The sequence below is a fragment of the Osmerus mordax genome, chromosome 28 (assembly GCF_038355195.1).
Source record: "Osmerus mordax isolate fOsmMor3 chromosome 28, fOsmMor3.pri, whole genome shotgun sequence".
NCBI classification, from domain to species: Eukaryota; Metazoa; Chordata; class Actinopteri; order Osmeriformes; family Osmeridae; genus Osmerus; species Osmerus mordax.
The window spans coordinates 1,079,991-1,094,990 of NC_090077.1; the positions used below are offsets into that span (position 1 = coordinate 1,079,991).

Below are 15,000 nucleotides of genomic sequence, written 5' to 3' on the forward strand. Positions count from 1 at the left end.
GCAGCGGGAGCAGTCCTCTCCTGTGGTGTTGTGCTCACAGTCACACTGGAGAGAGCCCCCCCTCACAGAGCACTGGCCCGCGTGCAGGTTACACCTACACCTGGAGGGGAGGGGAGGGGAGGGGAGGGGGGAGGGGGAGGGGGGGGGGAGGGGGGGGAGGAGGGGAGGGGGGGGAGGGGGGAAGGGGAGGGGAGCGGAGAGGAGGAGGGGAGGGGAGGAGGGGGGGAGGGGAGGGGAGGGGAGGGGAGGGGAGGGGAGGGGAGGGGAGGGGAGGGGAGGGGAGGGGGGAGGGGAGGGGATGAGGGGAGGGGAGGGGAGGGGAGGGGAGGGGAGGGGGAGGGGAGGGGAGGGGAGGGGAGGGGAGGGGAGGGGAGGGGAGGGGAGGGGAGGGGAGGGGGGAGGAGGGGAGGGGAGGGGGGGAGGAGGGGGAGCGGAGAGGAGGGGAGGAGGGGAGGGGGAGGGGAGGAGGGGGGGAGGAGGGGGGAGGAGGGGAGCGGAGAGGAGGGGAGGGGGGAGGGGAGGGGAGGGGAGGGGAGGGGAGGGGAGGGGAGGGGAGGGGAGGGGAGGGAGGGGAGGGGAGGGGAGGGGAGGGGAGGGGAGGGGAGGGAGGGGAGGAGGAGGGGGGACAAGGGGAGGAGAGGCAGAAAGGTACAGGTCATTCTACGGTTCGTAAAATACATACACAGGCATCCACAAACACACACATAAGCTGTGTTGAAGCACACAGATACACACATATGCTGTGTTCAAGTACACACACACACATGTGCTTAAGCTCACACACATGCACATACAGTATTTAAGCACACACACACACAACACTAAGCACACACACACACCTATGCACATGCACATCCTATATATATAATCAGACACACACACACACGGCTAAGCACACACACTTACAAAACACTCTCTGCTCTTACTGAAGGCTACTTGACAGGCAGGAAAGATTCCATTATTTAAAACTTTTCCATTTAATTATAGCTAAAAATACAATTGAAAGACAGCAGCAAAGAGAGAGAAATAGAGAAAAAGAGAGGGAGAGATACAGAAAGAGAGAGAGAGAGACAGAAAGAGAGAGAGAGAGAAAGAGAGAGAGAGGTGATGAGTACAGCACCAGGACTGTGTCTGAGTGTCTGCAGAGTTTTAATCATCGAGGGTGTCTTTGATATTGACTTTAAAGGTTAGGAGATCTGCCTCATGGTGACGAGATACAAGAGGATCTTATCAGGATCCTCTGAGCAGCACAGTCCACAGACCGTCAGATGTGTGTGTGTCAGTGTGTGTCATTGTGTGTGTGTGCGTGTGTCAGTGTGTGTGTGAGCGAGCCCAGCGATTGTCACCGAGTTTTAATTATGTCTTAAAGGTCTCCTTAGGGGAGAACAGCTCTAAGTGTGTCCAGGGGGAAAACAGACATAATTAAAGTCAATGGAAAAGGAATAAGATACCATCACACACACACACACACACACACGTCTATTAGTGAGTCCTTGTGATGAATTAATGAGATGCCCGTTTCCTGCCCCTGGGAGACGTCTTGAACTACACCTGGAACCCTTGCACACACACACACACGTACACACACACGTACACACACACACACACGTACACACACACACACTGGCTCCTTAGCACCCTGCTGCACAAACCCTGGCTTCCCCACTCAAGTCGTTTCTGTTCGCTCGCACACGCAGGGAAAAAAGAAACTCAATATAAGACGAGTTACCTGCTATTTTTCAGGCGACTTTGCAGGAACCATCGTGCTGATTAACGCACAGCTTCAGAAACACAGACGCCCACACCATAACTCATACACACACACACAGCACCAACACGCTTAGTGACAAATCATTCCAGAGATATTTCTGCTGTTCCTTTCCACAACCTCCCCCTGCTGTCTGTTCCCCCCCCCCCCCCCCCCCTCCATCCCGTCCCAGTAATAATGTGTGAAGACAGAACAAACTACTGTTCATGGGATCCTGGCGCTGGTCTAACTAACCAGCCCCCCTGTCAGCCGGTGGATGATGAGGGACGTGTACATGGCACAAACACTGACTAACACTGGCCTGCTTATTCGGGTGTGTGGTTGTGTGTGGTTGTGTGTGTGTGTGTGTGTATGTAATACTGTAGGTACATCCAGCCCCTTGTTTCAGGTGTTCCCTTGCTCCAAAACACTGACACCAATTCAAAGACACACACACACACTCTCTCTCACACACACACACACACAGAGACACAAACAGATGCCAGTAGTGAGACTTATGAGCTCATATCTGTGTCCAGCGCCAGCCCCCTCCTCCTCCATCTCTCCACCCTGCCTTCCTCCATCCGGCCATCTGGGAGGGATCTGGGCTGCTCATGTACATATGGCCACACTCCCAATGTAGCACCACCACCAACCAAACTTTTTTTTTTTTTTTACTGTTCTTCACACATTTTCTTTCAACCTTTCAAAACTTAATTTCTGAAACCTTTTTCCGAAAATATTTTTTCAGAATTTTCTTTTTTCTACCTTTTGAAACCACAGGGCTCTGGAGGACAAGCTCTCATACGGACCCAACATATAGGTCTACAGCCTATCGTGTAAAACCTTACACAGGCCTGTCTGTTCTTTAACCACCAATCACCCAACGACCTTGAGATCTCTGAATTATTCACAGGAAGTGAAAGTCCAGCTTTGCTTCTCAGGGTGCTGGCTCAGCAGGTACAGAGAAGGAGAGAGAACAAGAGAACAGAGTTACAGAGAAAGAGAGGGGGAGAGATAAAAAGTAAGAGACAGAGAGGGAGAGAGAGAAAATAACAGAGCAATTCCGAGAAAGAAAGGGAGAAAGAGATAAAGAAAGCGAGAGACACATAGAGAGAAACAGAGGGATGAGGGCCGTGTGTACAGTAGACAGACAGCCGTAGAGCTGGCGGTGCAGGGCCTGGTGGGCGTGTCACATGACCTTGTCACATGACCTGTCTCAGAGGGCTGTGAGGAGGCGTCTCTGTGGGGCTCTGCCAATTAGAACCTCGACGCTCGGGATCCTGCAGAGAGACTGTCCACCGCGGGGATGACACAGACCAGAGACTCACACACGCTCGCACACACCAACCGCACACTCTTTAAACTGGCGTAATGATTCCTGTTAAAAGTCCTGTTAGAGGTGAATGACCCTATGCTTCCATCTCTGCTGCTGTTACACATGAGTTTAACGAGTGTGTGCGTGTCTGTGTGTGTCTGTGTGAGTAGAGATCATGTGAGGTCAGGAGGATAATGGCTTCTAAATATCCGTCTGACAAGAGAACCCTCTAGAACCCTCTAGAAGAAGAGAACCCTCTAGAACCCTCTAGAAGAAGAGAACCCTCTAGAACCCTCTAGAAGAAGAGAACCCTTTAGAACCCTCTAGAAGAAGAGAACCCTCTAGAACCCTCTAGAAGAAGAGAACCCTCTAGAACCCTCTAGAAGAAGAGAACCCTCTAGAACCCTCTAGAAGAAGAGAACCCTCTAGAACCCTCTAGAAGAAGAGAACCCTCTAGAACCCTCTAGAAGAAGAGAACCCTCTAGAACCCTCTAGAAGAAGAGAACCCTCTAGAACCCAAAACACAGTAGGGGGGGAGGTGTTGCCAGCTTAGTGTTAATGTCGATCATTTAATTCGCTTGAATTCTCACATACAAATACTCAATGCTGAACACAAGCAACCCACACTAAATAGACACACACACACACACACACACAAGGCTCAACAGGAAATGCACACACTGCACATATGTACGTTGACACACAGATAAACACACGCAAACACACACTGTCTGTGAACCAAAGTAATCGTTGACACTTCCTGGTCCTTATAAACCAATCACCAGGAGCCGTATCCTCCCCCCCCATTCACCCTCCTCTCCACCCCTCTCCCCAACACTAAAATATTTCCTTTTCGGAACAAGGAAAACTATTGACGGGTGGCTAACATTACCGGTGTTGGGCCCGAGTAAAGATGCCTGGATGGACTCAGTGATCCTTCGACTGATCAATATTTCTGTTCTGTTCTGGTTCTGGTTTCAATCATCTGTAAAGACAGATGATTGAAACCCTCAGGACCATCTGACAGCAGAGAGACAGAGGTCGGCCAACAGTCTGCTTCTGCAAGCGTAAAACTACAGGAAACGAACACCTGCAATAACGCCTGTGTCTGCTGACTCATCTCCTCGCAACCAGGAAGAGAAGGTTCTTTAATCCATTTACTTCAATGTTGGTATTTATATGTTTGAGAGGGGTGTGTTTAGACTGGCTTGTGGCTGGTATCTCTATGAAGAAGATGGTATTTTTTTGGCTGGAAATATACAGTATGTTATCTGGCTGGTTTCTGATAGTCCAGGGATAGTTATAGTTAGGTAGTGAGAGAGATCAAGAGGTTGCAGGTTCAAATCCACCCCTGTATGCCAGATACAGGGGTGAAACCGTCTACTAAATGTATGTCATTGCGTTACCTGGTTAGTCCTTGATGCTGGTATCTCACCTGGTAGTAATATCTACAGTACGTAAAAGACGGGCTCTGTAGCTCAACGGTCTCTGTGCTGCGAAGGTGTGTGTTTACCTGGCCGGTACCTCGATGTTGGAGATAGCGTAGAAGTATTTGAGCAGGTTGTCTTTCTGGACGTAGGTGCCCCCCAGAGCGGGCCTCAGCAGGCGCAGGCGCAGGTTGGTGAAGGTGAAGAAGTCCCTCAGGCCCTTCATGGTCTCCATGCGCGTGTACAGGCTGTCCGTGTTCATCATCTTGGGCCCGGCGAACACAGAGAAGCGCGCCCGCACCTCGAAGCGCACGTTCTTCTCGTTCTTGGAGCCCACCCAGCGCGAGTACTGCTCGGTGCAGATGACCCGGGTCAGGTTGGTGGCGGAGAGGTCCTGGACGCGTTTGGAGGGCATCCCGAATGCCTCCATGCAGTCGTCCGCGTAGAACTGGTACGGCTGCCACGTCCGGCCCTTGTCCAGGGATTTGTCCAGGACCATGACGGTGGGCCGGCCGTACTCGAACGTCACCACCACGTCGTCTGTCAGCTCCAGGCTCTTGTTCCAGGACAGCGAGATGTTGGCCAATAGGGGCTCTGGGAAGCGGGACCATGTGACCGTCTGCCAATAGGTGATGAGGCCGCCGCGCTCGCGGTCCTGCATCAGCTGAGGGGGGTGAGCCAGGTCGGGGTTGGAGGCGTCGCACTCATCGCTGCAGAGGTATGGATTCTCCTGGAGGGGGGGAGAGGAGGGAGGGAGGGAGGGAGGAAGGCAGGGAGAGAGGAAGGGAGGGAGGGAGGAGGGAGTTAGTGATGATTCATGGGTCGCTACAGTCCCGCACAGACCAATACTGATACGTGATACTGTTGTGTTTACAGTGGAGAAACTATGCTGCTAAAAACAGGTTCTCTAAGATGGTGTCCCAGTGACTGATTACTGCTGCGATGACAGTGTCCTGTATCACAGTGCAATTGTTTTTACTGACTATGTCACACTGTATGCAGATATTGTTTCAAATTGAAGACCCTGCGTAAACTATAAATATGTATATATGTATATAAAGATGTGGGTGTGCCTGAAGCTTCGAGGACTTTCGGTGTGTGTGTGTTTGCGTGTGTGTGTGTGCTCCTAAGCTGCAGTCACAGGCCGCTGCTCCAGTGACACACATGAGGACGGATTACCAAGAGGATTGGTGTGTGGTCTTCCCTGACCTGCTAATCCCAAAGAAAACATGTCACACAGCACAATGGCCAACCGGGCCAGAAACTGTCACAGAGTCTGTTACACACACACACACACACAATTTCCTTCACATTCTGTGATACTGAGTATTCCACAACACTGACTTATATAAAACATCAAGGCTAATGGTGTGTGTATGTGTTCTGCATGTGCGCTCCAAGATTACTGTACAGTCTCTGTGTGTGTGCTTCAGGACTCTGTTTTGAAATGTATAAGTGTGTGTGTGTGTGTGACTGTGTGTGTGTGTGACTGTGTGTGTGTGTGTGTGTGTGTGTGTGTGTGTGTGTGACTGTGTGGTTGTTCTAACCAGTGAAACCTCTAACCAGGTGTCCAACAAAGAGTTTGATCCTCTATCCTCAACCAACTGTCACACCAGGTGGCTGTGCCACTAAACCGGCTATTATCCACACAGGATCCCTGTCGCTCACATCACTGTGAAAGGGCAATGGGGCAGACCTGCACAGAGCTAAGTGGTATAAGCCTTCAGTTAAAGACCATTAGCCTGCGACCGAGTGCTGTTAGCTGGCTTACAAATGCACAGTTAGCCTTGTCGCTAACAAATCAGAAGCCTGCTCATTGAAAGACAGCAAGCACGCTGCACTGCCAGTAGATATGGATATGTATCTTAACATACAGTAAGCCTCTTGTTAGTACAGCTTCTGTGTTAAGCTGGTTCACTTCATAGACAATGACTGCTCCCTATCTCTCTTTAGGGGCTGGACTGTAAAACGAGAGGGGTTGGTAACGCTCCGTGAGGTTCTCTGCGGTTCTCTGCGGTCTCCTCCGGACCGTGCAGCTGGGAAAGAGCAGTTCTAATTGGGTCTGAGGGAACACACACCGCACTATGCAGCTTATCAGGCCCAGCGTGGGGTATATGCACACACACACAAACACGCACACACACGGGCACACACACACACACGGGCGCGCACACGGGCACACACACACACAGGCACACGCACGGGCGCGCACACACACGGGCGCGCACACGGGCACACACACACACACATGGGCACACACACGGGCACACACACACACGGGCACACACACACACACGGGCACACACACACGCATGGGCGTGCACACTGGGCGAAGAGAGGAAGAGAGATGGGGAGGTGTGTGTGTGTGTGGGAGGCTGATATAATAATAATCATTTAATATTAGCACCATGGAGGGATGGGGGTGGGGGGGGGAAGGGGGGGGGAGGGGGGACCCGGGGGACTAAATCAGGCAGTGATCATGTAAAATTCATCACAGGGTCCCTGCCACACACACAAAAACGGTTTTAATGGTGTTTTGATAAGGTTCTAGATCTTCTTCTGCTTGTGTGGTGTTCCGCTTCTGCTGCCGTGGAACCTGCCTGTCTATTTATAGTGCCGGTGGCTGTTTGTGATTCTAAACTGGGCGTCTCCGATGTGGGCCAGGATTATACCTCGTATGACACTAGTGCAGGACAGAACCTTCTAACCCAGGGGCTTAGAGGAGGAGGGGGAGGGGGAGGAGGAGAGGGGCTTCAGGACACTTATGGAGACACTGTCTGTTTGTCTGTTTGTCTGTGTGTCTGTGTGTCTGTGTTTGCTTGTCATCCATTCTTTCTCGATTACTCTATATTTCTTTCTTACTGTTTCTCTCTCTCTCACACACACACACTCACACACTGTCAAGTCTGAACTCAGTAAATTCTCCCCAAACTGTAGACCCTACACTTGGAGAAACCCAGGACAGCATATGCGATGTAAAACGGTCTGGTTTGAGATTCTGGCAGTGCCTGTGATGTTGTTGGGGAGCAGCATTGAGCATTCAGACACCCTTCTCCTGGACCTGTCTGCAGGCTGGACTCTGGCTAGAATACTCCACCCCTCTTTTTAGCTTCAAGAGAGAGAATTAATAGTTAATAAATAATAATAAAACAGGTGCTTTTGACAGTTTTAGTGATTCATTCTCTTTGGCCTTATAGACCACCCAATTTGTTTTAACGTCTTAATTTCTATGCTATTTATTCTTTGTCTTCCTCCCGAGTCTGTAACTGCGTGACATTGTGTATTTTTAATTGAATTATATCGCGATGAGATTCCTGTCTTTACAAGTAACTCCCTGTTTAAATGACGAATAAATAAATAAATCCCTTCCTCATTAGACCAGACTCCTTCTCAGCAGTTTCCAGCGTGCGCACGGGGGAGGGAGGGAGAGAAGCGCGCGCGCGCGAGAGAGAGAGAGAGAGAGAGAGAGAGAGAGGAAGACGGAGAGCAAAAGAGAGAGGGAGATCCAGAGGGAGAGGAGAAAAGAGAAAGGAGATAAGAGAGGAGTAAAAAGTGGGGAGGGGGGGCAAAAAGGGGAGGGATGGAGCGAGAGAGGAGGGGGAGTAAAACGCTAAGGAAAAGCACAGCGGCATCTCCTGTGGGGCAGGAGCAGGCAGGAGTGACTGAAACTCCATCTAAATCATTCATGAGAAGCAAAAGCTTCTCTAAAGGAAGACAGTATAACTCTCCCTTGCATACTCAATCTCACACTAACTCTCCTGCACACTGCAATTAAACACAGAGACACGAAATGACGGGGAGGTCAGAATGCACGTAGCCCCCCTCAGACAGTTGGTGAACCCAAAAGGAGAACAAAAAGCACGTTTCAAAACTGCTTTTAAACTCCAAGTTGAGAATACTGTTATAACCCTGACGTGTTTAACCAAATTAGCCCAACAACTCACCAGGGTACAGAACCGCTCCGGGGGATTGCCGCACGTGATACCAGTAGGGTCCACGCGCACCTTCATGAGCTCTTTCATGGCCATGGGTTTGGGCTGGCACGCGTAGAACTCCCAGTTTGGTCCGTCGTCCGTGCTCAACAGGGACTTGCACACATCATACTGCCCCAAAGACAAAGCGGCGCAGTGTAGGAGTAACAGCACCCGCGAGAGCAGGGCGGCCGGACAGACCCTCGACATGGTCAGAGACCCTGGTTACGCACGGAAATGCGCCGTGCCACTGTGGCCTCAAGACGATAACCCGTCAGCCGGGAAACCGGCGGTCTGTCATACTGCCGGAGGTGAAAGCGTCAATACAACTCTCGGCCTGTCTAATTCTTCAACTTGTGTACCTCCAAAATATTTCAGGGATTAATTCGTATTAGTTTCTCTACAATACATGAATGAATCATGTGGCTACTTTTTAAGTTAATGTAATGTTGCTCTCGCTTGACATTGTTTATCATAAGACGCAGACTTGTCACATCCTCCGTTGTCATATGAGATCATCCATCCTGCCACGCGTAGTCTGTCGCCGGTGTCCTTGAACCTGTCCGTGAGGGGACTCCGTGGACCAGCCTTGCCCACGGTCCTCTTTCATGTCAGTCGGTGCACGTATACGGACGGCTTGACGCGCTCGTTCTGTAGAACAGAGGGGATTAAATATATTAGTCTCTTGTTGCAGTGACTTTATTCAGAAATCAATTGAGGGTTCATTAAATGAAAATCTTCATGAAATTGTTTTTAATAAATAATTAGGCCTTTGTTATAATAGGCCTCCAAAAACTAGACTTTAGGCTACAATATAAATAAACGCATAGCCTAGATATCATGCTTGAATTGTAGAACCGGCCACAAACGGTTAGTAACCTACTTTATACATTTATCTAGAACCCTGCAGTTAAATGATAGCCTCTGTAAACTAACGGTCCAACGGCATCTCTTAGCATTTCGCAGTGCACGCTGGAAGTCTTCAACTTGTGACAAGTCTCAAGTTTTCCTCTCTTCTAGTTATGTTATGCCTAGACCATTTCTGTCACATTTGTGGAACATATATGCTGTCCTGAAAGCCTAAATTAAAATGTGAACGAACTGTGATAATAACCATTGAGAAACCAATGAAATTTCAATAGCTACACTAATACGAGTGGTGGGTTACAATTCTAAGACTGAGATCTGCTTTGAATTCTGAAAAAGACATGCTTATATTTACATAAACATAATGAAGATTTCACTTACCGAATGAATGAAGTCTACATACAGTATTTTTGACTTTTTGCTCTTATATTTATTCTGTCTGCCGATGCTGTCCTCCCCTTAAGAAGATTAGGCTAGATTCTCATCGCTCTATTACTTCTTGCTCGCAGTACTTTTGAAGTGAGTCGCGCGCAGGGTTGTGGCTGGTGCCGTTGGTCACGGGAACGAAGAAGCAAAAGAAATGGTCGAATGATCTATCACAGACAGATTACTTTTAGGCAGGGTCTTCTCTCACCTTTCTTTACTTTAAAAAACAATCTCCAGGGTGTCACAGGCTAAGGTACTCGCTCAAGGACAGATTTATCTGTCTTTCGACCTCTCCGTTGCCATTGGTAATTGATTAAACTGTATCTGTGTATCAAGCGTATGCGCAACTTCATCTCACCGCCCAGAAATAGAGGCGTCCCACGAGCGAGCAGGTCCGATCCCCACCCTGCTTAAAGGAGCAGTCCGTATAAATACTCACCACACACTGCATCTAACATACAACTCTGCAGTTAGACTAGCCGAGGTTATTTTAACTCTAGCATCTGAAGTGTAGCCTATGTGAGTTGTTAAATTGTTTTGGTTTAGTAATGAGAGACAATGAGAGATCATTTATGATTCGAGATTGTTGTTGTAGTCTTAATTAGGCTTAGCCAAGCAATTGGGCATCAATTCTGCGGACGACACGCATGTCGCTGTCCGTGGTCCTGATGCCCTACCACAGGTTGGGACTGTAGACCAAGGAAATGGAGAGATAAAAACTACATTTCCCATGCAAGCAAATGACGTTCATTGTGCGCCACTCTGCTTTTTCGTCCAGTAGAAAGAAACATGGCGGACGTAATGAATGTTGGTGTAAATTTAGAAGCATTTTCTCAGGCTATCAATGCTATTCAGGCACTTCGTTCAAGTGTAACAAGGGTGTTTGATTCTCTTAAAGATGGAATGAAAAATAAAGAAACACTCGAAGGGCGGGAAAAGGTTTTCACAACCGAGTTTCAAGACAATCTGCAGTCAGTGAATCGCGATCTAAAGTGAGCAACGGTAGCTAGCTAGCAAAATAGACCTGGTAGCTATAAACATTGTAAAACTGATAAACGTGTGTGTTTGACTTAAACCAGTGCTGATGTGTGTTGTTTGTGAGCAGTGAGTTGGAGCGTTTAAGTACTCTGGTTGGACGTCCGTCAGAAAGCCACCCTCTCCACAACAGTGGTCTGTTGAGCCTGGATCCAGTTCAGGACAAGACTCCTCTTTACAGCCAGCTACTGCAGGCATACAAATGGTCCAACAAAGTGAGTAACCTGAGAACTGAGTGCTGAGTTGCACGATCGACTGTTTCACAGTGTGCCTGTCTGGTCAGTCAAACGGATTTTGTTCCGTCTATCCGTCCGTTTTCTATGATCAAATTCAGCCTTTTCGTCTGCTTGGAAACCCGTCTCGGTACCGGTCTGTTTTCTTGTTGTGACTTTACGTGTCTGTGGTTCTGTGTGTTTTTCGGCCTGTCATGACAACAGGAAATGATGCATGTTAAAGTTACTCCACTGTTTGATGTGGTATGAAAGAACAAGGGCTCTTCTGTTGATAACGCACAGCTGGTCCCCACTTCAAAACACACACATACTTAGATTCCACTCTAACACACACCCTCCTGCCCCCACTCCAGAGGAATATAGCTCACTACGCACTTCACACTGAAGTGGTCAAACCCTTTAAAATCATTCCTCATTTCCTGCCTCCATTTTTTTGTGGCAGCATCAGTGTGTGTCCTTTGATCATGTGTAATTCCAGTAGGGGGTCTCTATCTCACACACACACACACACACACACACACACACACACACACACACACACACACACACACACACACACACACACACACAGGCTCTCACCCTGCTCCTCCTCCCTCAGTGCTTTTAGAGAGATTGGTGTTTGTGTGAAGGATGCCCTTGACCTCTCCTGTGTCGCCAGAGACGAGAGAGAGGTTACAGAAACTCCACACATGCCTGTCACCGGGAGAACATACACTAGCATCAGCAGTGTGTGTGTGTGTTGGGGTGAGGGGTGGGGATAAGACATGTTACCTGCAGACTCTCTATCCAAAGACTCATTCCATACACTCCCTACCTGCACCCTCCATATCCACAGACTGGCTGGCAACAGCCTTGTCAATGTCAAAGTTCAGACACCTTGTCTGCAGACTTCCTTATCTTCAAACTCCCTAACTTCAGTCTCCCTGGCTGAGAGGAACTTTTAGTATCCGTGGGTGCAGCAACACTTTCTGTCCTCGGGCTTCCTGCTCAGATAGGGTGTCCAAGGTGACTTTGCCTCGGGCGGCCCTGTGTTCCTCCTCAGCCACCCAGCCAGTGGCCTCTGCTTAACCCACACTGCTAATGAGCTACAATTAGTCCTCCTGACGTGGAGACACAGCTCTCCACCAGCGAGACACAGCTCACATACACACGCTCTCCACCAGCGAGGAGAGGTGGCTCTGTGTGCTGTCTGGATGTGCCCTCTGTTTCGCTTCAGTACACATGCACACACACACACGCACACACACACACACACACACGCATACACACGCACACACATGCATACACACACACACACACACACATGCACACACATGCATACACAAGCACACATAGAGTAATTAGAGCGGAAGGTGACTTCTGGGTTTATCATGTTAGGAAGTTATGGTGTGAATAAAGTCTCCACCTCTGGTAGTGTAGAACAGGCAGATAGACACACACATGAAAACAGACAAACAGTCAGATGGAAAACCAGAAAGAGCAGATTAATTGGTCAGCCTGTCTTATCTAGATTAAGAGGTGCTGGTGGGGACCGTTTTGAGAATGTGCTGCCAGAAGCCGTTTGATCATGCTCTGACTGCTAAAGCCGGCTTCCTTATTATTTCTGGGAGGAAGAAGGGGGGGGGGTGTGTGTGTGTGAGAGAGAGAGAGAGAGAGAGAGAGAGAGAGAGAGAGAGAGGGAGAGAGGGAGAAAGGGGGGGGGGAGAGGGGGAGAGGGGGAGACTGTGTTCTTGTGTATATCGTCTGTGTGTGTGCATAGCAGTATGTTCCGTGTAGACTTGGTGTGTTGGCTTGTGTTCTCAGTGTGTGTGTGTGGGGGGCGTGTGTGAACACTAACTCCTCATTAAAGAGGTGGGAGACAGTGGGGGACCAGGATTTTCTGTTCTGAAGGCCACACATTCATCAGCAGCTTCCTGAGTCAAGGGAGGACCTTTCATTTAAAGGTGGTTCGGCATCCATGCTCTAGCGTGTCTGGATACAGCAGCCATGGAATGCAGGCCTAGCTTTGTTGGTAGCGTTTCGTGAAAGAACAGTAGTTCTAGTGCCAGTGCAGGTTCTCATCTCCCTTTGCTTTACAAGATCCTGTACCAACCAATGAGCTGCTGAGTTACTACGTCTGTGTGAGAGGTCGATGAGAGGTCGCTGAGGTTTTAACATGGGATGACCTTTGACCTTAGCCTTTTGTCTCTTCCTGTCCCGTAGTTGCAATACCATGCTGGGCTTGCCTCCAGTTTGCTCAACCAGCAGTCGCTCAAACGCTCAGCCAATCAGATGGGAGCATCAGCCAAAAGAAGACCCAAGGTCCAGCCCAGTACGCTGGTCCTGTCCCCGCAGTGAGTACGCCTCGCCCCTCCATATCTGTAGTTCTAAACCCGATTTGTAGTTCTGACCTCCCAGAGGGGTCACAGCTGTCCTTCTGCACCATTAAGACCCTGAGTGCCCCAAGAAGAAGAAAAGGAGGAAGAGAGTGATTACTGAGCCAGAGATGAGGGTGGAGGAGAGGTGCTGGGGGGGTGGAGGGAGGGAGGGGCGGGGAGATGAAAGACAGATTGAAGGAGATGCTGGAGAGGGATCCCCAGCTGGCAGACGAGGAGGAAGATAAAGGCTTTGTTTTCATCCTCTCTTCCAGACATGGAGACCTCTGTGGCTCCACCAGAGATGGAACACACCTCTTAACCCTTGTGCTGCCTTCTGGTCACATGACCCAAAGGTTCACAATGAACCATCATTGTGTTTACCCAATTTTACCCAATACAAAAACAAATAAAAAGTATTTTCTTTTAACCTCGCAATGTGGGGGGTCTGCGACAGCCCGACAGTGAAAAGAAAATGCTTCACTTTGTTTTTGTATGCGGTAAAGTTGTCACATACAAAAAATACGATGGTGGGTCACAATGACTGATGGGTCAGAATGACCCGAAGATAACACAAGGGTTAACACTGAGTACAAATACCGCAATTAGGAAACCTCAGAAACCGACCCCAACAAAGGGGCGAACTCTTGAGATAAAACCAACAGACCTTGTATGTGTTTGGCCGGTTGTGATCAGGACCCGTCTGTCCAGCGCTGGAGGCTGGAACGTGCCCTCGTCTCAGTTTCAGGTTGTCGGAAGGAAAACGAAAGGTTTCACAGGATGTCTTCAGTCAGGGAAGGAGCTGGAGAGAGGGGCGGGCGAGCATCAGAGCAGTTGCATGAGAGGAAATTGCAGCTTCCGCCTCCATGGTAACTGCAGACATCTCTGAATGTCACATCCTCAGGCTCTAGTGAAGTTCCCTCTGGCCTGAAGGCTCTCAGCTGGCATTCTGGACAGACAGAGGAAGAGAGGCAGGCAGTGGAAGAGAGGCAGGCAGGCAGGCAGTGGAAGAGAGGCAGGCAGAGGAAGAGAGGGAGACAGGCAGGCAGTGGAAGAGAGGCAGGCAGAGGAAGAGAGGCAGGCAGGCAGGCAGAGGAAGACAGGCAGGCAGAGGAAGAGAGGGAGACAGGCAGGCAGTGTAAGAGAGGCAGGCAGAGGAAGAGAGGCAGGCAGGCAGGCAGAGGAAGACAGGCAGGCAGAGGAAGAGAGGCAGGCAGAGGAAGACAGGCAGGCAGAGGAAGAGAGGAAGACAGGCAGGCAGAGGAAGAGAGGCAGGCAGAGGAAGACAGGCAAGCAGAGGAAGAGAGGAAGACAGGCAGGCAGAGGAAGAGAGGCAAGCAGAGGAAGAGAGGAAGACAGGCAAGCAGAGGAAGAGAGGAAGACAGGCAGGCAGAGGAAGACAGGCAAGCAGAGGAAGAGAGGAAGACAGGCAAGCAGAGGAAGAGAGGAAGACAGGCAAGCAGAGGAAGAGAGGAAGACAGGCAGGCAGAGGAAGAGAGGCAGGCAGAGGAAGAGAGGCAGGCAGAGGAAGAGAGGAAGACAGGCAGGCAGAGGAAGACAGGCATGCAGGCAGGCAGAGAGAAAGGCAGACAGACAGGCAGACTACACCTTTTGAAATCTCC

The 15,000-nt window shown here is 49.8% G+C and overlaps 2 protein-coding genes across 2 annotated transcripts in view; one reads left to right on the plus strand and one right to left on the minus strand.

The window, feature by feature from the left end:
* The window catches only part of LOC136937809 (netrin-G2-like), a 20,461-nt gene extending 11,788 nt beyond the window's left edge, over positions 1–8,673 (minus strand). Inside the window, exons 1-2 of the mRNA XM_067230927.1 lie at positions 8,437–8,673; positions 4,579–5,222 (exon numbers count right to left, since the gene is read on the minus strand). Coding sequence (XP_067087028.1) covers positions 4,579–5,222; positions 8,437–8,673 — 881 coding nt within the window. The remainder of the gene's footprint in view (positions 1–4,578; positions 5,223–8,436) is intronic.
* A 1,872-nt stretch (positions 8,674–10,545) lies between these two features.
* med27 (mediator complex subunit 27) overlaps positions 10,546–15,000 on the plus strand; it is a 6,671-nt gene continuing 2,216 nt past the window's right edge. Inside the window, exons 1-3 of the mRNA XM_067231419.1 lie at positions 10,546–10,748; positions 10,862–11,006; positions 13,227–13,357. Of these exons, the coding sequence (XP_067087520.1) occupies positions 10,546–10,748; positions 10,862–11,006; positions 13,227–13,357 (479 nt within the window). The remainder of the gene's footprint in view (positions 10,749–10,861; positions 11,007–13,226; positions 13,358–15,000) is intronic.